Source organism: Arachis stenosperma, chromosome 5 (genome assembly GCF_014773155.1).
Source record: "Arachis stenosperma cultivar V10309 chromosome 5, arast.V10309.gnm1.PFL2, whole genome shotgun sequence".
Classification (NCBI taxonomy): domain Eukaryota; kingdom Viridiplantae; phylum Streptophyta; class Magnoliopsida; order Fabales; family Fabaceae; genus Arachis; species Arachis stenosperma.
In genome coordinates, this window is record NC_080381.1 from 123,204,662 (window position 1) to 123,226,103 (window position 21,442).

Sequence of the window (21,442 nt, forward strand, 5' to 3'; positions counted from 1 at the left end):
AATTTATGATGAAATATAATCAGATTTAACTAACCATCCAATCAGAATAATTATTATATGCAAGATTAGGAGACTTAGTATTATCGGAGGATAACTATGAAACTATCAACGACCAAGAAGGAATGTGTCTTTCATAAAGAGGATAATCAACAATCAATCACACTAATATTCTCTTTTCGTAGACAAGAGGCCAATCGTGCAGGAAAAGTACTTGAATCTTTAGATCTCAACTTAAATAAACGGTCTTTTTTTAGGATAGATTAAGAATTAATTTATTGTAAATTTAAATTTTATTTAAAAATATATTATTTAATAATTAATAATTACTTAATCAGATAAATAAATTAACTACTCAATAGTTTACCTCTCTATTTTATTTTATTTTGTTTTAGAAGAAGTTTTTTAAATTAATAAGTTGCCCCATTTGGGGGGAAAATTCAGAGAATGACGAGTTAAGGCTTGGTAAAACCCAAAACAAAAAGAGAAAAAACAGCACAAGAAGCCAAGCATTCCCTCTGAGCGTCGTGTCTTATTCAGCGCCTTTGTTTTCCAGTCACAGATCACTTTCCCACTCACTCCCTCACCGTCATGGACACTCATCCACCATCGGAGAAGAGCTGGACCATCCACACCCGACCAGAAATAACCGCCAAATACCAAATTCTCGATCGGGTTGGGTCGGCCGCATATGCTGACGTGTACCGTGGACGGCGTCTATCCGACGACGTAACGGTGGCGCTGAAGGAGGTCCACGACGCTCGGTCGGCGCTCAGGGAAATCGAAGCTCTAAGAATCCTTCAGGGCTCTCAAAACGTCGTCGTCATGCACGAGTTCTTCTGGAACGACGATGATGAAGACGCCGTGATCGTGCTCGAGTTTTTCAGGACAGACCTCGCTGCCGTGATCGCGGAAGCTGCTGCTGCTGGTGGTGGCCGTGGTTTTGATGTCGGTGAGGTGAAGAGGTGGATGATGCAGGTGCTTAGTGGTGTGGATGCTTGCCATAGGAACATGATCGTCCATAGAGACTTGAAGCCTTCCAATTTCTTGGTTTCAGATCATGGAGTGCTCAAATTGGCCCATTTCGGACAGGTTTACAGGAAAAAATTTTGATATTTTTCTTGGGTCTGTGAAAAAAGAAAAAAAGAATTGATTTTTGGTTTTGTGAAGAAAAAATTAAAAAATAAAAAAGGAAGAGGTTTATCAGTTGATCTGAGAATTGGGCTAATTAGTTGAAGTAAGTAAAATTTCATCTATGTCATAGTTTAGCCTTTTTTTTTTTTTCAAAATAAAAAATATATATCTTTGCCTTTTTTAACTATGTTGGAGTTACTTGATAGTTACGTGATTATTTACTTTAGTTTAAGATTTAGATGTTTCATTGTGGGGATCTGTGAACTGGATAGAGGTTGGTTTGGTTAACAGTGACTTAGGTCAATTATGACTTCTTCTTTTTTATATTCTAGTTTCTTTTCCACCGAAGGTTGCAATTTTAGATACTTTTGTAGCTACAAGTTTTTTTTTTATATATTTTTTTAGGTTATTGTTTTAAATTAATTTGGACATAGGAAATGAAAGTAAAACCAACCATGGCAGTGAGAATTGTTGCTCAGATACTGATGATTGATGTCTTTTGAGATAATTTTGCGTTTTTTTTCTTTTGTTGATTGTTGTAATTTGGGTTCATATTTTCAGGCAAGGATAATTATGGAGCCTGGATTTGACTCTACAGAGGAGAACCCACCACCACCATATGAGCATGATTATACTTCTTCAGTTCCGGAGAGCTCATCAATTGAACATCCTTCATCATCAGAGGCTTTTCCTCATGACCAAGGGACCATAAATCATGAAGAGTATTTCAGAGTTCTAGAAGAAATGAAAACCAAGAATACCATATATGACACTGATAAGGACCCAAACATCCAAGATGGAAACACCTCTTGTCTTGCAACTTGCACAACAAGTAACACTGATGATGGCGATGATGATCTCTGGAAGGCTTCGTTGACATTTGAAGCAGCGGAGGAGGAAGAAAGGAGGAACGAACTCGACTGTTGCCTCACACCACGTGTTGGAACTCGGTGGTATAAGGCTCCTGAATTGCTCTATGGATCCACAGATTATGGTTTAGAGGTTGATCTATGGTCTTTAGGGTGTATATTTGCGGAATTGCTAACGTTGAAGCCTTTGTTTCCTGGAACATCTGATGTAGATCAATTGAGTAGGATCGTTAGTGTTTTGGGAAACATTGATGGAGAATCTTGGCCTGGTTGTTCTAAGCTTCCTGATCATGCAACAATGTCGTTTGGTAATGTGGAGAGGCCTATTGGTTTTGAAGAGTGCATGAAGAATTGCGGAAAGGATCAATTGTCTATGATAAAGAAACTTGTTTGTTATGATCCAGCTAGGAGGGCCACAACAATGGAGATGCTTCATGATAAGTTCTTTAGTGAAGAGCCTTGAATATTATTTTTTAAAGAAAGGTATTTGTATATGAAAATGAATTCAAGGTGGACCATATTCCTTGGATGCGCCATTGTTAGAATAAATTACCATTTGTACATATAAAAGATACAGACACCGACAAATATACCCATATAAAAATAAAACGAAAGCCATCTTTTGTAACTATATAGGTACATTTGTTAGCGTCTGTATCTTTTATTGGTAGAAATGATAATTTATTCGCCATTGTTATTTGTCACTTTGAATTGGTATTTTACTATTTTGTATTTTGCTAAACACCTGTAAATGCTGTTAGAATTTTTTCCGGTTCATGCATTATTTTTCCCTTTAAAAATGAGACCTTGGCATGTATTGCGGACACATGATTAATAATTGAAAAGTAATGTTATCACAATGGTGGTATCCTCCTTGATACAGAAATTGGCCAAACGAGATGAGAGATTCTTGTATTATGTTGGTCAACGTGCGTAGGTTATTCATTTCCAACATATCTGCACAAGTAATCGAAAATGGATGGAAAAAGATTAGATTATTTTGTATTTTTGTGGTGAATGGATTTCCATACACATGGATCTACCGATCTAGAATACAGATCCCACAGCTCCAAACAGAATACCGATAATAATAATTATTTGTAAGCCGCAAAAAGAGAACCCCTACTAAGAAATTAAAACTTGCTACGGTAATAATACACTAATAAAGGCTCTTGGTTTTCAATATTACATTACAACAACGCACAATTCCTGCTTTCAGCTGAAACTATGACAGCTCAAAACTAAACAAAATTACAGCAATGAATGGATCTTTGTAAGATCTAGTCCTGTGGAAGAAGTGCAATCTCAATTTCATGAAGTGACTTCCCTTTCGTTTCAATCACATTCCTTTTAACAAAAATAACTGCTATCACGCAGAAGGTGGCAAAGATAGAGTAAAGCAGCTGTGCACCAAGTTTCTCAAGCAACCGCAAGAACAGTAGTCCAACAAAGAAATTTATGACCTGCGCAAAACACAAATCGGGTTAAAGAAAAGAAAGAAAATGGCCACTATTGATAATGGTACATAATTCAGTGGACAACAATTCTAACAGGCTTCATTTACTTGATTCATCCCGACTTGAGACTAAAGCCAATTTAACAGATACTGTTGTATATAGTAGGACAATCAAAGCAGGCACTATAAATCAATAAAGTTGAAGAAAATTACCCAATGCACTGACATACAGACAGCCATGGCTTTGGCTCTGATTCGACTTGGAAAGATTTCTGGTAGGAGAAGACTTGGAACCGGGCCAGCCCCAAGAGCAAATGTGAAGACAAATCTGCATAATAGAAGTATAACTTAAGACAAATCTTCTCATTTTGGTTAGGCACTGGTATGAATCAGCAATGCTCAGTATTCTCTTATGAAATAGGCCATAAAATCACAAGTAGTAGCAACTTCTCTATTGCTAAGAAAATGCATGTTCTTTTAAGAAAAATGGATTCATCATTTACCCTTGGCATGATAAATGCATCTTTCAGGATCCATATTGCTGTAAAAGAATAATAAAGGGAAATTGGATACTCACAGTAACATGCCACCAACAGATAAATACAAAGCTCCTGGGTTTGACACGATTGAACTTGCTCCTATGGCTTGAAGCATCATCGATATAGCCTGTGCGAAATATAATAAACAACTTGGTTTATCTTATTCAAAACAATCAAAACTGATGAAGGTATGACACAATAAGTGCCATTCCCTGTCTTCATTGCCACAGGAACCAATTCAGCCATAATATTATATGATGGATTATCAATGGGATATTAAAGAAACATTATGATGGGTTAAAACATGCACTCAGTAAGTTACCATGCTGAAGAAACTCCAGAAAAGTAGAACTTTCCTTCCTAGCTTATCCATCAAAACCATTGAAATGATAGATCCTGAGGAAAGAGAGAAAAAATCAGCACTTTGAGAATAAATAACACACCGACTATAATCATTAACATCATAACCAAGAGAATACCATACCTAACAGATTAGCAATTCCTATGCAGCCATTTGCAATATCTGACGGCACTCCGGCACTTTTAAAAACAGTTGAAGAGAAATAAAACACAGCGTTTATACCAGATAGCTGTTGTAAAGCAAATAGGGTTGACCCAATAAAAACAACTGCAAAACGAGCTCGTGAATAAAATTAACTTTTTGGAACCTAAAGAAACTGGTGATAAGATAACAACAATGACAAGTGCACTAGCTGCTATAAACCCGAAATAAACCAGGGAATGGTATACCTTTAAAATGACGACCCCGTACCAATTCTGAGAGCTTCACAGTATCAGCGTCATCTCCTCTATCTACCTTAGATAATTCTGACATAGCAAATTTTGCTTCTGAAGCACCCAGAAGCCTCTCAAATGTGGCTTCTGCTTCAGCAATTCTTCCTTGCTACATCATCATAGAGAGAAACCACCAGGTGTTATGTGAAGTATGGAAACCAGAGAGATACAGGAATGAAATGCAATGAAGAGAAGCAAAAAGGAACATTCAAAAGCTACAAACACTAGGTAATGAATGATCTACTGTCTCACTGACCAGTGAAGATTCTATTCACGCCCATAAAAGTCGGCTTTTAAATAGAACAATCAGAACAAGCAAATAAGTGAAGAGAAGCTTTCGAGAACTACAAACCCTAGGACATATATATTCTTCAACGTTTTTACGTACAAACTTAAACCAACACTACAATGAGAGAGTAAACAGATACAACAGCAACATAACAAGGCATATTTAAGCTTTCACTTATTGACCCAAAAAAAAAAAAAAGCTTCATATCAAGCATACATTCAAAGGCAACATAAGAGGAACTCTTAAACAATTTATTATCAACATTACATATTTCATGGGATTCAGCAATAAGTTACAATAAAACGATGATAACAAAGAAAATTTCATCTAACATTAGCTGCCAACCTTGTATAACCAATGTGGACTCTCTGCACAGAAGACCATTCCCAGAGCAAGTATGCCAGCAGGAATAGTAGATGCCCCGAAACATACCCGCCACCTGAGGCCCAAAAAAGGGTCTATTTAACATCGCGTATGACTAGTAATAAGTATATAACATGATTTCAAATTTAAATCATACCATCCAGAGATTTCTTTGACAGGGATTCCGATCAATAAAGCTCCCAATATACCAAGGCAAGTTGCAATCTGGATTAAGGCTCCATAGGTACCCCGTACAGAAGCAGGAGAAACCTACCATCCACCAAATATTGTGATCTCACGAATAATCAAGTAAATTTTTAGCCTACTCAATTAGGCAGATGCAACCATATTCATACCTCCGTCACATACAGAGCAACAGCAGGAGGGCCCAGACCCAGGCCAGTCCCAACAAATAACCGTCCTACAAGCATACCAAACAAGTTGTTTGTTGCTGCACTGAAAAATTGAAAACACAGAAATTTTCACTGAGAACTAGCCATAAGGATTCACATTTGAGAACATAAAGGGAATCTGCTACTTGAGTAAATTTAAATCAGAGTGGGGTCAGATGTTTCAGAAAAAGCAACTCTGGAAAACAGAAAAGAGAAAATAAAAATAGCCTAAGAAGATGCATTGAAACCTAGGATATTAAAGATGAAGAGAATTATCTTTTGGATAAAAGGAGAATAGACAGAGAGAAGAATAATACAAAGAAGTGGAGTATAAGAGATCATTCATACAAAAGCAAGAACCAAAAGAAAAGCTATGTATGGAGCGTAGCTCTCCAATCTCTCAGCATGTTTGAGAGGGAAAGTACTTTAAAAAGATCATGAACTTTACACAAAATTATAGGTCAGACATCAAACCCCATACCATAAAGCTTGCTTGTCAGAAGATCTATCATTTAAAGATGCTGTGAAGTGAACTCCAACCAAATATTCCAGATAGTGATATATTTGCACAATACCACAAACCAATGCAAGAGTGATAAACACACAAATTGCAAAAAATATACTGGCTTTAGAAATATAACCTCATCAAAGCGCCAATTATCATTGGCAAAGCACACAATTGGAAAGCCCTACGACGCCCAACTGCGTCAGCAATCCAGCCACTGAATAGACTTCCAATTAACGCACCACCAAGACATATGCTCACCACCAGACCTTCATTCAAAACCACACAACAATAAATAAATAAATCAAACCAGATCAAATTATTTGAAACTTTTAAGAATGCATCAAATTAAGCATGGTATTGGAATTCTTAGTTTCACCTTCAGCCAAGGTATTTCCCCTGAAGCCAAGATCCACAGATATGCTTTCAAGTGGTTCATTAACTACTCTGGATAATACAAAAAACACAGGATCAATATCGAAAAGTTAACTGGACTACCAATCAAAGTCAAGGAAGAATGCAAAGGAGAAACTATAAAGCACAAACCCAAGATGGTATCCAAATAGAAATGATGAAAGGGTCCCCACAAGTACATGCGGTAAGGAGAGCTTCCAAGAAGGATTCGATGTTTCTTTCTCCAAGCCATTTCCTAGAAGACCTATCGGGCATGAAAAAGAGATTGGTCAGTAGTCAAAATGATTAAGTAACTAATCTAAAATTGTAGCAAATTGTTAATCCAGAACCATCTTTCCAAATATCATTTTCACTGTGGCAGTGAATTGCAAATTATCAATCATAGAAAGACCAGAACCATGATGAAAATGAAAGCACTACTGAAAATCTTATATCTCCAAACGATTCTAATGGAAAGATGGAAATAGTTTGAAAACAATTCCCCCAGGAAATATCTAGATCAGAGGCTATATCCCACATGAAAGTTGAACTGATTAATGTAAGACATTTAGCCATTTAAGCACAAGAAATTTATCAAAAGTTCAATGACGATCTGATACTTGAGTTTTCTTCCACATCTGTCATGCTTGTAGATTCTCTCGAAGGAGTGCGTTTGTACATTGAAGAATTTTCGCGATAATGCGCCCACATGCCAAGAGTTGATATTCCTGCTCCCTGAATCAGCACAACTAAAAAGCTTCAGCACAGAGCATCTTTTTTCTTCTAAGCAAGGGCAGAAATTGTGAACAAAATCACAGTCAAATAAGTCAACAAATCGAAGATACTAAAATAGTACCGTTTAGAATCTACAGAATAAAGTTAGTAAACTTTCTCTGAAAAACTAAGCTACAATTCTCATTCAAGTTTTAGATGCAAGGGCGTCTAGTTTAACGATTTTCTAACTGAGATCTTAATAATCATATTCCGCTAGCATGCTTCTATTATAAAGAAAATGACAGGCTGAAGATCGTGAACCATAATCTGAATCCCAAAAAAAATACACAGATTCAGACATCAGAGAGGAATTTAAGAACTCATTAGACGTAACTCATAAGGCTTAAACCCTACCGATTCAGACAACATTGTCCAGAAAATCCAAAAAAAAAACACGGCGATGCTGGAAACAAGACTTCTTTTTCAATGAGTCAGCTCAATAATCGCAAACAAACAATACAATAAAACGAATATCACACTTTCTTTCTTATTTTAGAATTTAAAAAAAAAAAGACTCAGATATGAACTCAAAATTTCACGCTAAAGAGATTCTGATGTTATCAACAACTTAAACCTCCATTAACGCATCGAACGAACTGCTTTGTTTTTATCGAGAGAGAGAGAGAGAGACGTGAAAGTAAACAAAAAAACAGAGAGACAGAGGATTAACGTAACAGAATACAACCAAAACCAGATAACAGAGCCGAGTCAAAATTAAACTGAAAAACCAAACTATAAAAAGAAAATAGAGTTAAAAACAGAGAAAAAAAAGCTCAAAAAATAGAATAAAATCACAGCTAGATACGCACCAATAAACAGAGAGCTCCGATCGAAGTTTTCTTAATAAGCTCAGATCCTCTGAGATAGTAGGATTTCAAGAGAAGAGTGTGTTAGTTAGAAGTTAAACGAGGTGGTGAAGCTGAAACAGAAACAGAAATAGTAACGGTAACGGCGAAGTGGAAGCTATCGTGCGCCGGGGTGTAAGGAAGTTGCTGGTTTACGAAGGAAAGAAGAAAGAAAAAGAGGAAACCAATCAAACGCAGTTATGCGGAGCCGGTTGTTGGATTTGGAAGCAAAAAGAAGGGACGCGAGGATTCAAGAGGTAAAGTTGGGTTCTACACAAACAAACACAGTAGCAGTACTAGTTAATTAATATTTAACTAGAATTGATTAATTAATTAATTTTAGAAAGATGGGGTGGGGGAGGTGATAATGAAGGGAAAAAAAAGTGTTCTGTGTCGAAGATGGAGATGACGGTTGGAAATGTGACATGTGGGGAGTAATTAAAGTACACGATTCCATGTGGGGGCCACGATGAGGACATGTGTTTGTGTGAAGAAATTTGTTTTCTTTCATGTTTATATTTGGTAATAGACATATTATATGGTGTTTAATGAGGACATGAAGACTCGAATAAATTTTAAGTGTCAGTCACTGTTACGTAAAATAGGATCCCACCAGCGACTCTCGTCCGTATCTTGTCAATTTTTTTTTTCATCAAATTATTTTGAAAAATTATACAATGATCATGATGTTAGGTATATATATTAAAAATAGTAAAGTTAGATTAGTTAATTTTCCTAAATTTTAAATCTTTAACTTTAAATATAAATTTTAAGTCTTAATTTTTCAAAAGAAATGAAAATTTTAACATCAGTGTAAACAAGTATTTTTTAAATATTATTTTTTATTTAATCTTTAAAAAAATTAAAAAAATAAATGATTTTTTATTTTTTAAATAATTAATATATAAAAATAAATATTTAAATTAATTAAATAATAATAAATTTTTAAAAAGATGGATTGAATTTTAAAAAATAAATAATATTTTTTTAAAAAATTGACCATAGAAATATTATATTTATGTCTCCTTGTATATACATATATAAATTGAATTGATTAAATTTGAATTAATAAAAAATAATGTAAATCGAAATTACTTGTTTTAATTTAACAAGAAATAAAATTCGAAATGCAGGAGATATATACCAAAATGGATTAACTATAAACACCGCATATATAATAAATCGAATAAGTTTGATTCGATTTACTATTAATTTCTACTAATTCGATTTAACCAATTGGATTTATATATGCATATGCACGAGGACATAAATATTTATAATGTGCACATAAAAATTGAAAAGAAAATTTGATTTTTAGATTTTTTTATTTTTCAAAAAAATGTGATCATTCATAATAAAAAAATTTAAAAAATTTATTTAACAAAAAATTACCAAATTTTAAAAATTAAAAAATCTTTTTTTTAATAATAATTACAAAACTTTACATCAAAATTTAATCTCTAAAATTATTTTTTAAAATATATATTTAATATCTACACAAACTTTTAACTACCATTTTAATAATTTATTACTCCTTTCAAGTATTCTTTTAACTTAGGTTTTTGAATGTTTTTACTATTTTTGGTTTTAGATTTGTTTTTTTAAATATTCAATTGTTGGTTGATTTATTTGTTAAGAAGTGTTGACTCCCAATTCTTTCTAAACAAATATATAGTTAGTCCGTAACCCTGATCAATTCTCTCGTGGACAAAATCACATTCATCGAAGATAGTGGTGTAGTTGCTTACTGCTAACATTTGAGGATTTGATAGCATTAGTAACTAAAGATTTAAAACCATCTTCAACTGCACCACTATCTTCCTTCAATGTCATTAAACAAATATAGTTAATCCTTATAATTATACATCATTACTAAGTTTGCTATCATTGCACCTCTTACTAATATTAACCTTTCTAGCTTCTTCAATAGATAAAGTACGCACGCTTTTGGAAATATCTCTTGGGACCCCATGAGTGTTCCAGGTGCCAAAAACAAAGCCATATAGTAAATAAAATGAAACGAAACAGGGTAACTGAGTAAAAGAGGCTCTAAGCAAAAGGAGGGACACACAAAAAGATCTGAAATAGCTAAGTAAAACAAGGAAAACTAAACAATAGTCTGGGCCTTGTTGAGGATCACTCCTTCGTATTTGACCTGGAACCATTTCATGGCATCCTCCTTTGTGACTCGGTGCTGAATACCAACTCGTGACTTGCACCTGCGGCGACGTCCCACACGATATCCAGCGCGCTCTAGAACAACGAAGAAATCCATTCCATAAATACCAGTTGATGGATCATACCTGAAGCAGAGCCAAACAATATAAACAAATAATAAGCATCAGCTTCTTTTATACTTCACAATGAAAGAATAAGGAAGCCGGAAATGATACAAAAGTCAGTCAACATTCATGCAAAAGAACAAAAAACTGAGGGGCTCATCATGTAAACGTCTTAATGGTATAACCATAAACTTGATAAAACAGAAAAATCCTAAAAGATCAAGAATTTTTCTTTTAAGCCTATTATCTCTCTGAGTGGAAGATTGCAGAAAGTGGAGCAAATATGTTGAGATAGATCCAGATTTTATAATACAGATAGTTCTGCAGCAGAAAATATCAAAGCATAATGCGAAATCCAAGAGTCATTTAGCTTACTTGATTCCCAAATCGATGTGCTCCTGAATGCCAAAGCCAAAGCACCCAGTATCACTGAAGTTTCTTCTCAAGAGCTCATATTCCTTCACTTTCAAACCACTCTCCAGAAGCTGCATCGCCTTGTCACCTCTAACGGTGACGTAGCAAGCAATCTTCTCATTTCTTCTAATCCCAAAGGAACGGACAGTGTACCTTGCTGTCAAAAACCACAGAAACAGGATCAAACCCAAATCAATGATGAGACAGCCACAAATTCCAACATATCAGAGCAGAGGACAAATTGGTAACGGATTAAATTCAGCATAGAAAGGCTATAAATTCAAGGGAGATATAAGTACAGCAATAATCAATACAAACTGTAATCTATATGTATATTATCTATACTGTATATAATGGGGATACGAAAACAAGTTGGTATACAAATTTTCCCAAAGTACCCTTTATCATATACAGTTCATATAAAAAAAGGTTAACTTTTTAATCCAAAGAGTTGCTCTAATGACTTTAATTTTAGTATAACATACTTACCATCTTGGCTAATCTCAAATTTGTTGTTATTCATATTTAATTTATAAAAAAGATTCATAGACACATTAGTACTTATTAATGCACTAGTACTAATAATGCAAAATTGTTAATCAGCAATAACTTCTGGCTAAGACCAAGTGTAAATTGTAAACTTCATGTAACAAACAAGCCCTAATTAAGAGAAATTGAGATTCATACACATTAGCAGCATTACTCAACAAAATTGATTTTAAAAACAAACCTTTGGAAAAGACAGGGGTTTGACCACTGAGTTGCTCGAGCACCTTAGCGGCTCTAGTGAGACGATCGCCACTCTCACCGACGGAGATGTTGAGAACGAGCTTCTGAACCTTAATCTCCCTCATAGGGTTCGAAAGTTTCTTCTCCGAAGCCTGTTCTCATTTTCATTTTGAAATCAAAAGATAAGCAAATGAAATAAGTAAATAGAAGGAACGAAAGAAGAGAAGATCTGAGCAGTTACCATTGGTGGAAGAGCTTTGGGGAGGGACGATGTTGCGCAGTTTGGCTGCTAAGGGAATTGAGAGTGAGTGAGTTAGACTGCTGAATAAAAGGGGTAAACCTGTAAAGTGGTGACATAGGGTTTAGAGCCTACAACTATCTCTGCGTTCAACCCGACCCGAACCCGAAACAAACCTATTTTTGTCCTGGAAACAAAACCCTTTTTTGGTAATAAAACAAAACCTTTTTTTTTGTTCGGTGAATTGGACAACCCCCAATCCTAGGTACTCCAATAAATTGGACAACTCCCAATCTTAGGTACACAATACACCCACACACTCCTCACATATTTATCATATTTTTTCCTCAATTGAATCCTCTAAAATTTGAACCCTAGACCTTGAGATAGGGGGGAGGGAGAAATGCCACTAGAGCCAAGGCTCATTGGCAAACAAAACCTTCAACATCACCTAGTGTTCTTTGTACTGGGCTTACGGAGCTTACCCATTTGTTGGCTAGGCCCTAGTTAAGGATATGATTGACCCGTGATCAAGAAGAAAAAATTGAAATTTTTTTACTTATCTGCCATTGTTTCTAAACTAATTATCAAATTATCAATATTTTTTCAACGATAAATGGAGTTCAGTATCGCGACGAATTAGTTGTTGCTTATTCGGATTAAGAAATACTATAAAAAAACTAAAAAATATTTTTTTATTAAAGTTAGAGATCACAAAAAATCGAAATAAAAAATAATAGAAGTTTTCACGGTTTTCTCTCCCTCACCCTCAGTCACTTCCTTCTCTTATCTCTTCATCTTGGTTCGGTGGTGATAAGAAAACTAATGAAGGATGGATAGGTGCTTAATGAAACAAAAGCAATAGGTTTCACATTATATATATGTAAACAAGTCACGTTTGCCTTTTCTTGATTTTTGTTTCCTTAATGGCTTAAGCCAAAGAAAGGAATCAAGAAAATTAATATTAAATAATAATACTAATTAAAGTGTCATAGGTTAACAAGATGAAGGTGGCATATGTCCTCATTGTATATATATTTATACATGCATATAAAACCACATTTGATTTTCTTTTTACTTTGTTCCTTTGGCTTCGGTCAAATAAAGAAAACTAACGGTAATGATATAATAATAATAGTAATAATGATAATAATAGTAATAATAGTAATAATAATAATAATTCTTTTATCTTTTTTAATATATCTCATTATAATAAAAAATATTTAAAAATTCTAATAGATTTTAAACTCAAAATATCATAAAATTTAATTTAATTATTTTTAAAAAAATAATTTTTTTAAATAAAATTATTAACAAATATAATAAATCGTAAATCATTCATCATTTGATTTTCAAAAATCCGGATAATCATATAATGTATTTGACATTATTATCTTCTCTCTCACCTAATGATTTAGACTCGCCTCTCTTCTCTTCTCTTAGTCTTAGAACTCTCTTTTTCAAACCTCACTTCTGATCTCATCCATCACTACCATTCACTATAAACCCCGTTAAATTAGTAAATAATTAGTTGATAAATTAATTTTTAATAAAAAATTAGAAATATGAATATTATATCAAATTAGGATAGGGCTCATCGAAACAAAAATTTTGACATTAATTTCGAAAAAATCGGTCCAAAATTAGACCGAACGGATCGAACCGATTGAACCGGACCTGTGGGCCCAGCCGGCCCAGCAATTAAATGAACCAAAACTTCTCTTCTTCCTCAATCAGCAGAACAGCGCTGAAACATAACAGGGAGAGGCGAAGAGAAAAAATTCCCCAAAACCCTTACGGCAAAGTTCAAAATCCCGTAACTCCTCCGTTCGAGCTCCGATTGCCGTACCGTTTGTGGCCATGCGTCCACCGCGTCAAGCTCTACGTTTCTAATGGAACAATTTCATAGGTAATTCATTAATCACTCTTAGCCACTCCTTTCCCCCAATTTTCAAAAATATTGTAAGGGTATTGAATTTTTTACTTTTTGATGTTTTAGGATCCAATTAACTTGAGAAAAACGTTCACTCTTACTTATATGAAGCTTGGGTAAGGTGAGAATACCATAAATTCGATTTAAATAATTGAATTTATATTTTGAGTATTAAATTGGGTATATATGTGTTATGAATGTGTATTAGGTTGTGAATAAATAATTAGAGCTTGAAATTGTGGATGTTAGAATTTTGGTGGAGGCTGGGCATTAGTATTTTGTTGAGCTTTGGGGCTGTGTTTGTGTTGGGTGAATTGCTTTGGTCGCTACGTGAGAATCGGCCAAGATATGGTTTAGGTTTCTTGCATTTAATATATAATGTTATGTGAAAACTTAGGCTAGATGACTATAGGATAAGTTGGAATGCATGTGTATATCTAATATTTAGTATCTTGGCAATGGACATGTTTGATTTGTTGTTTGTTGGATACTTGGCGACTTGATGAATTATTGTGGTTTGATGCTTGTTGGTTGGTTGGTGATGTTTGATGGATTTTAGAAAATGAATGAGTATTATTGTTGATTCAAGGTATAGATTGTTATGGTGGTTGTTTTGATGATAAAGAAGGATTTGTTATGTTGAGAATTGTAGGTATGATAATGAATGGAAATTGAGATTTTGAATGAAACGAGGTATAAGAGGTTTGTAGAACTTTGGTTTTGGGCTGAACTTCGGCGGGCTATAACTTGACGTCCGGAACTCCAAATTGATTCCAACTAGTTTTAAATGAAAATTGAGTTCGTGAAGTTTATGCCGTTCGAAGAACGGAAGAAAAACAATTTAAAACGAATGAGTTATGCCCGTCGGAAATTTTCGTGTGGAATATGTAATTATGCAAGTGACATTTCCTGATTGTGCAGCTTTCTGGTTGATCCTTTGTTTTGAAGAACGTACGTCCACGCATACGTGTGGCATGGGTTTTTGGCGATGCGCACGCAACTGGTTCTATGCGTACGCGTAAGGAGCTGGCAAGCATGTCCACACGTACGCACGCGCAAGCTGCATTTTTACATTCCCACGCGGCATGGCCCCTATTTCAGCAAACGTGGTTTTCAGAATTTTAAATCGCCCTTCAAGTTTTTAAATCTCTATTTTCATTCCTTTAGTCATTAATAATAGTATTAAACCTGATAATTAGAAGAAGTTAGGAAATGGGGATAACTTGGAGATGAAGTAAAGCTGAAAAGTGATGAATTTATTATGAAATGTTACGGATGATCATATATGATACTTGACTTGATAATCAAATGAATGATCATGTATGATACTTGGCTTGAATGATTAAATAATCTGAGATATGAGATTCCCTAGATAAAGTACCGTGGCTTGCCACCACGTGTACCAGATTGAAAACTCGATACTCTGTTGACCCTACGACGTAAGGGTGACCGGACACTTATAAATTCCCGAGAATGGTACCCCCATTGAGCGATTTGATATATATATGAGAAAAAGTTATGCATAGACTCATGGGGATGCACGTCGGGGACAGTCCAATGGTTTAGCAAATTGGACTTGTCGGGTTGGCTATATAACCAATAGATGAGCTCATTAGCCATAAGACAGGCATGCATCATGTGCATATTACTTGAATTACTTGTTTATGCTCTAACTGGGTTTGCCTAAGTGCATTTACTATGTTAAGTGTATATTTGCTACATGCAGTACTTGTAACCTTCTTGTCTTTATGTACATTTGGGTTTTGGATAGGATTTTGTTTATGTACATTTGGGTTTTGGATATATATATATATCTCTGTGTGTGTGTACTGAGTTAAATATTTGGCACTCTATTCCTACTTTTATTATCTTATGTTTGATAGTTATAGTTTTCTTAGCATGCAAGCTAACTCGTTTCTTGAGCGTTGCGTTTTTATTTCGCGATTTTTATTTCATCTATTCTTCAAGGCTCCTAGTATATTATAATCTTTCTGCTATTATATGTATACATTATATTGTAGAGGTTGTAATACCACACCTCCTTTGTGTTTACGGCTTAAGTGTAAAGTTCAGTGTGATAGGCTGTTACATTTACCACCGTCATCAAAGTCTCGTTCATCGTTGCATCTCCTTCATTGTTCCCGTCAGACCACATCTCCTTCATCATCTCTATTATCGCATTGCTCTCTTGGAGCCACTTTGCCTCACTGTCTCAATGTCCCGCAGGCCATAGCCGCGTTATCGCTGTCTTCTGATCTGCATGACTGGATCTGAGCCTAAAAAAAATGTTATATCTAATACGATCATTTTTTATGATATTTTGAAATTTTTGTTTTGTTGACTGGTACAATTGCATATTCGATACCTGATTCGATTTTTATGATCGGATCTGAACCTCAAAAAATGTGGATATGGGATCTGATTCTATTTTTGTGCAGTTCTAGTATCAATTTTAACAAATTACTATTCAAAATTTAACCCAAATCACAAAAGGCTATTTTTTTAAAAGGTTATATTATTTTTTTTCTTTTTGGCCAGATTGAGAAATTTGAGATTTTGTAACATCATAGATGGATAGCATTTTCAGTACCGAGTGTGGTTCAAGAACCCTAACTCTAAAGGTTTTATACATATATTGTCACTGTTATATTGTTTATCTTTGGATGATAGAAAAATCACTCTGTCCAAAAAGGTAATTTCATAAATTAATTTTTCCATTAGCCTCAAAAGGCCCGCTTCCAAACTTTCCCAGCCCAAACATCACTATACCTAAAAAACCCAATAATCCATCCACTTCAACTATCCCTTTTCTCCATATTGGACCATCTCCCATATCATCAGATATTACGGACCCACCAAACAAACACTCATCCAATATACACCCACTAAATCCACCTAGACACATCGTACTCACCCAATTCCCATTTCTTCTTCCTTTTTATGATTCAATCCCTCCGTCCCAAAATGCACAACCTGAATCCACCTCCCACAAATCATCACCAATTCACTATCACCGTCACCATCTAGTCCGCAATCATTCTTATCTGACACCACTCTTCCCACCGAACAGTCCCTCTCCGCTACTCCTTCATCTTCACATTCTTCTTCTTCCCCAACCACACATGATGCCGCTGCCAGTCTGCCACATTCCCTGTAACTGCCATACCGATGCTCCTCCCGTCCAAGCCCCTCGCCGCAGTCATCGTCACTCCAAGCCTCCAATTTGCTCTAATTTGCGCCTCTCTGTCTACATTTGCAATTCTTATCTTACTACTCCAACTTCTACCTCCTCAAGTTGACCCTAACCTATTTCCTCTGTTTTGTCATGTCTCTTCTCTCCCCCTCTAATTAACATTTCATGTCATCCTTGCATTTCTAATCATGAGCTTAAGTCGAGGAAACCAAAGAAATATGCTAACGTAAAAATAGCAACTAAAAATTGAAAAATACAAAAAAATAGATATTATATATATATTGTAAACAAATATTTTTAAAAATTATTTTAAAAATTTGATACTTTTAAAAAAAATTTATTGTGAATTATTAATTTTGTTTAAAGATTAAACTCTGGAATCTTTTTTATATAATTTTTAAATATTTATTCAAATATTATTATAAAAATTTAGATAAAATGTATTAAATATTAAAAAATATAATATTTATTAATTATTTTTATCATATTCTCAAATTATTGTCAGTGACTAATATTTTTTATACTAAATTAATAGTTAATGAATTTCAAAGTCTCTTTATCCTAAATTTATTAGCGTCTTCATATAAAAGAGTAATTCGATGACAACGAGTTAAATAGAATATGGTGATTGTAGAGGATTTTACATGTCATTTTATAATTGATGTTATAAATAACATAAGTAGCCCGTCTAGCTCAGTCGGTAGAGCATAGTTAATAATAAATTCTCAATATTTATGTAAATAATAGCATAGTAAAATAGAATAACTGAATAGCATAAAGGTCAAAGAAATACCATTAAATAATCAATCAAAAGGAAAAATAAAAAAAAAACAAACAAAAATTCATAAATAAATAACAAATTATCATTAGTTAATAATAAATTCTCAATATTTATGTAAATAATAGCATAGTAAAATAGAATAACTGAATAGTATAAAGATAAAAGAAATACCATTAAATAATCAATCAAAAGGAAAAAATAGAAAAAAAAACAAACAAAAACTCATAAATAAATGACAAATTATGAATAGATTAATTGGAGAAACAAACCAAATTTTTAACACTATGGAGAAGCCTTTGCAGCTTTGCTATTTGGTAACATGCCTATTTTCATTTTCATTGTTAGTAACATGACACAATGACTCACATGACACTAAATTAATAATTTATTTAAAAAAATTAATTAAAAAATAATAATTTAAAAATTAAAAAATATATTTTATTGTATGCATTAAAAAAAAACTAACAAAATATTTAATTATGAGACTTTTTTAAAATATTAATGAACTATCAATTCGAATTCTATACAATATTCTTTTGTCCATTTTTAATAGCTTGTGAATATTTCTTAATAAATTTTTTAATAAATTTATTTAAATTATACTACAAAAAATATTTTATTCTATGCAAAATAATTTAAAAAAATGGTTTAAAAATGTTAGAAGTACTATAAAAATTTGTAATATTCTAATGACTTAGGTAAATATATGCATATACACAAATTTTAAATAAAATACTCTACATAGTCAATAATAATTTAGAAATTAAAAAAAATATTTTATTTTATACAAAATAATTAAAAAATATATTTTATTCTATACAAAATAATTTTAAAAATGGCTTAAAAGATATTATGAGTACTATAAAAGTTTGTAATATTCTAGTAATTTAGGTAAATATATAGTAAAAATATATTTTCTTTAATTTCTAAGTCATTAGGACATCACAAATTTTTATAATACTCCTAACATCTTTTAAGCCATTTTTTAAATTATTTTGTATAAAATAAAATATTTTTTTGTGGTATAATTAAAATAAATTTATTAAAATAAAATTTGTGATGTCCTAATGACTTAGGACGTTAAAGAAATACTCAACATAGTCGATAATAATTTAGAAATTAAAGAAAATATATTTTTATCATGTATTTACCTAAATCACTAGAATATTACAAATTTTTATAGTACTCATAACATCTTTTAAGTCATTTTTTAAAATTATTTTGTATAGAATAAAATATATTTTTTAATTATTTTGTTTAAAATAAAATATTTTTTTAATTTCTAAATTATTATTGACTATGTAGAGTATTTTATTTAAAATTTGTGTACATGCATGTATTTACCTAAGTCATTAGAACATTACAAATTTCTATAGTACTCCTAACCTTTTTTAAGCCATTTTTTAAAAATTGTTTTGCATAGAATAAAATATTTTTTATAGTATAATTTAAATAAATGTATTAAAAAATTTTATTAAAAAAAATTCATGAGCTATTAAAAATGGACAAAAGAGTATTGTATGGAATTCGAATTGATAGCTCATTAATATTTAAAAGAAGTCTCGTAATTAAATATTTTGTTAGCTTTTTTTTAATGCATGAAATAAAATATATTTTTTAAATTTTTAAATTATTATTTTTTTAATAAATTTTTTAATAAATTATTAATTTTTTAAATAAATCAGGGTGTAATTCGAATCAATATGATTCGAACTCCTTAGTGTCACGTTCCCCTACTAATTCGAATCGACACAATTCGAATTATTCTATTGTAATTCGATCCAACTTGATTCGAATTACATGCAAATTTCAATGTTCCTAGTTCGAACTATGTTGTTTCGAATTAGGTGCAAATGAAGTTCGAACAATGTTGATTCGAATTACATTTAAATGATCATTGGTTGAATGCTTAAAAAATTTTTATTTTGGCTGATTTGCGTAAAATATTTCTTAGCATGGTTTAAATGCATTTTTTACCCAAATTTTAATTATTTGAATTTAACAGGATACGTGACATATAATCCTTTTATTTCTTGGGTAATTAGAGTTTTTGTGCCATATAAACTAGAAATTGATTATCACCCTCTAATTGGAATTAATTGACCAAGGAATTGGCAGTTAGTGAATTTTAGAGGAGACTAGAAAGGTCTAAGGAATTAGGGTCTAATCACATACAGTTTGCCATAAATTAAATCCTACATAATTAAAATAGTTAGTAAGAAAAGTAAATCCGGAAAAATAGATAACTCTGAATCCTTAACTATCTTCTCCATATTTTATTCCCAATTTATTCACTTATTCACGTGTCTCTTCAAACTCTTCTTTACTCTTTAATGCTTTTTGAACATCTAAACACTATTTTCTGCTTGTCTAACTAAGCCTATCAAACACTATTGTTGCTTAATCCATCAATCCTCGTGGGATCGACCCTTACTCACGTAAGGTATTACTTGGTATGACCCGGTGCACTTGCCGGATAGTTTGTGGGTTGTAAAACACCGCACCAAGGGCCTGTGCTACTGTCGGAGGCAAGTTCTTCGAGAGGTCAGTATCACCTTCTTGCGCTATTGCTACATATATCTTGGGTTTGAAAATTCCAGATTTGCTTCTTGTTTGCATCGGATGCAAGTTTGATGGAGCTGGAGCTGGTAGCACAATTTCAATCCTGGCTAATTGATTAGCACCTGCAGTAGGAGTGACATTGCTAGGAGGCGGATTAGTAACAACAGCAGTATTATCAGCAAGAGCAGAGTAATCAGACATAGATATAGGTATAGCAGGTAATGATGCATGTATGTCATTGTGTATATTGGAAGTATCATTTATAGAATGCAATGTATGAGGTGTATGCAGGGCGCGAGGAGGAGGGAGAAGGTTTAGGGTTAGGGGTGTTGTGAGGGGAAGAGGTTGAATAAAGGGAAGAGGATTGAGATTGAAAGTGGGGCTGGGGACTGGTTGTAGGGTGGCTAGATGAGATTAGGTCCTGAATAGTTAGGGGTATTGAAGAACACATTTCTTGAGATAACCTCTTTTCCATTTGGGGATAAGCACATGTATCCTTTGTGGTATGTGGCATATCCAATGAATATTGATTTTTCCGATCTGTGATCAAACTTGTGTGCATTGTATCGTCTTAGCAAGGCGTAGCAAGTATTCATAGTCTGGTTTGTTGTTGGTGAAGGCTTCTAATGGGTTTTGTTGTTGAGAAGGTGGGTGGGTAACCTGTTTATAAGATAGGTGGCAGTCATGGTTGAGTATTCCCAGAATGTGAGAGGTAGGTTGGCTTGTGCTAGTAAGGTGAGGGATGTTTTAGTGATGTGTCTGTGCCTTCTCTCAACAATATCATTCTATTGGTAGGTGTAAGGACAAGTAAGTCTGTGTTGGATGCCGTGTTCAGTAAGAAATTATTTGAATTCCGGGGACATGTACTCTCCTCCATTGTCTCTCTATAATGCTTTAATTTTCAGTCTTGTTTGGAGTTCAATAGCTGCTTTATACTGCTGTAAGGCTTTAAAGGCCCA

The 21,442-nt window shown here is 33.4% G+C and overlaps 3 protein-coding genes across 3 annotated transcripts; 1 reads left to right on the top strand and 2 right to left on the bottom strand.

Moving 5' to 3' along the window:
* The first annotated feature begins 454 nt into the window (after nt 1–454).
* LOC130980207 (cyclin-dependent kinase F-1-like) lies at nt 455–2,704 on the top strand. Its single transcript, XM_057903861.1, has 2 exons — nt 455–1,089; nt 1,693–2,704. Exons 1-2 carry the CDS (start codon nt 589–591, stop codon nt 2,461–2,463), a joined length of 1,272 nt encoding a protein of 423 aa, XP_057759844.1. The 5' UTR covers nt 455–588; the 3' UTR covers nt 2,464–2,704.
* Nucleotides 2,705–3,112: 408 nt separating this feature from the next.
* On the bottom strand, nt 3,113–8,650 carry LOC130980206 (probable plastidic glucose transporter 2). Its single transcript, XM_057903860.1, has 14 exons — nt 8,316–8,650; nt 7,353–7,467; nt 6,886–6,997; nt 6,719–6,786; nt 6,476–6,608; nt 5,799–5,898; nt 5,600–5,712; nt 5,425–5,518; nt 4,746–4,899; nt 4,480–4,623; nt 4,318–4,391; nt 4,034–4,122; nt 3,670–3,784; nt 3,113–3,463 (listed from the first exon to the last, which is right to left on the bottom strand). The coding sequence occupies exons 2-14, from the start codon at nt 7,441–7,443 to the stop codon at nt 3,281–3,283; spliced, it is 1,470 nt and encodes a 489-aa protein (XP_057759843.1). The 5' UTR covers nt 7,444–7,467; nt 8,316–8,650; the 3' UTR covers nt 3,113–3,280.
* Nucleotides 8,651–10,251: 1,601 nt separating this feature from the next.
* Nucleotides 10,252–12,123, bottom strand: LOC130979172 (60S ribosomal protein L11). The gene is made up of 4 exons (XM_057902544.1): nt 12,018–12,123; nt 11,778–11,928; nt 11,009–11,204; nt 10,252–10,654 (listed from the first exon to the last, which is right to left on the bottom strand). Exons 1-4 carry the CDS (start codon nt 12,018–12,020, stop codon nt 10,459–10,461), a joined length of 546 nt encoding a protein of 181 aa, XP_057758527.1. The 5' UTR covers nt 12,021–12,123; the 3' UTR covers nt 10,252–10,458.
* Nucleotides 12,124–21,442: the final 9,319 nt, after the last annotated feature.

Bases quoted from the DNA above. Each gene is read 5' to 3' on its own strand.
- LOC130980207 (XM_057903861.1), top strand. From the start codon at position 589: ATGGACACTCATCCACCATCGGAGAAGAGCTGGACCATCCACACCCGA. The intron at 1,090-1,692 runs GTTTACAGGAAA...TCATATTTTCAG, and splicing joins AATTGGCCCATTTCGGACAG to GCAAGGATAATTATGGAGCC.
- LOC130980206 (XM_057903860.1), bottom strand. From the start codon at position 7,443: ATGTGGGCGCATTATCGCGAAAATTCTTCAATGTACAAACGCACTCCT. The intron at 6,787-6,885 runs GTTTGTGCTTTA...TGTATTATCCAG, and splicing joins CTATTTGGATACCATCTTGG to AGTAGTTAATGAACCACTTG. The intron at 4,392-4,479 runs GTATGGTATTCT...CTCTTTCCTCAG, and splicing joins AGGAATTGCTAATCTGTTAG to GATCTATCATTTCAATGGTT.
- LOC130979172 (XM_057902544.1), bottom strand. The intron at 11,205-11,777 runs GTTTGTTTTTAA...GGTTTTTGACAG, and splicing joins AACCCCTGTCTTTTCCAAAG to CAAGGTACACTGTCCGTTCC. The intron at 10,655-11,008 runs GTAAGCTAAATG...GCTCTGCTTCAG, and splicing joins CACATCGATTTGGGAATCAA to GTATGATCCATCAACTGGTA.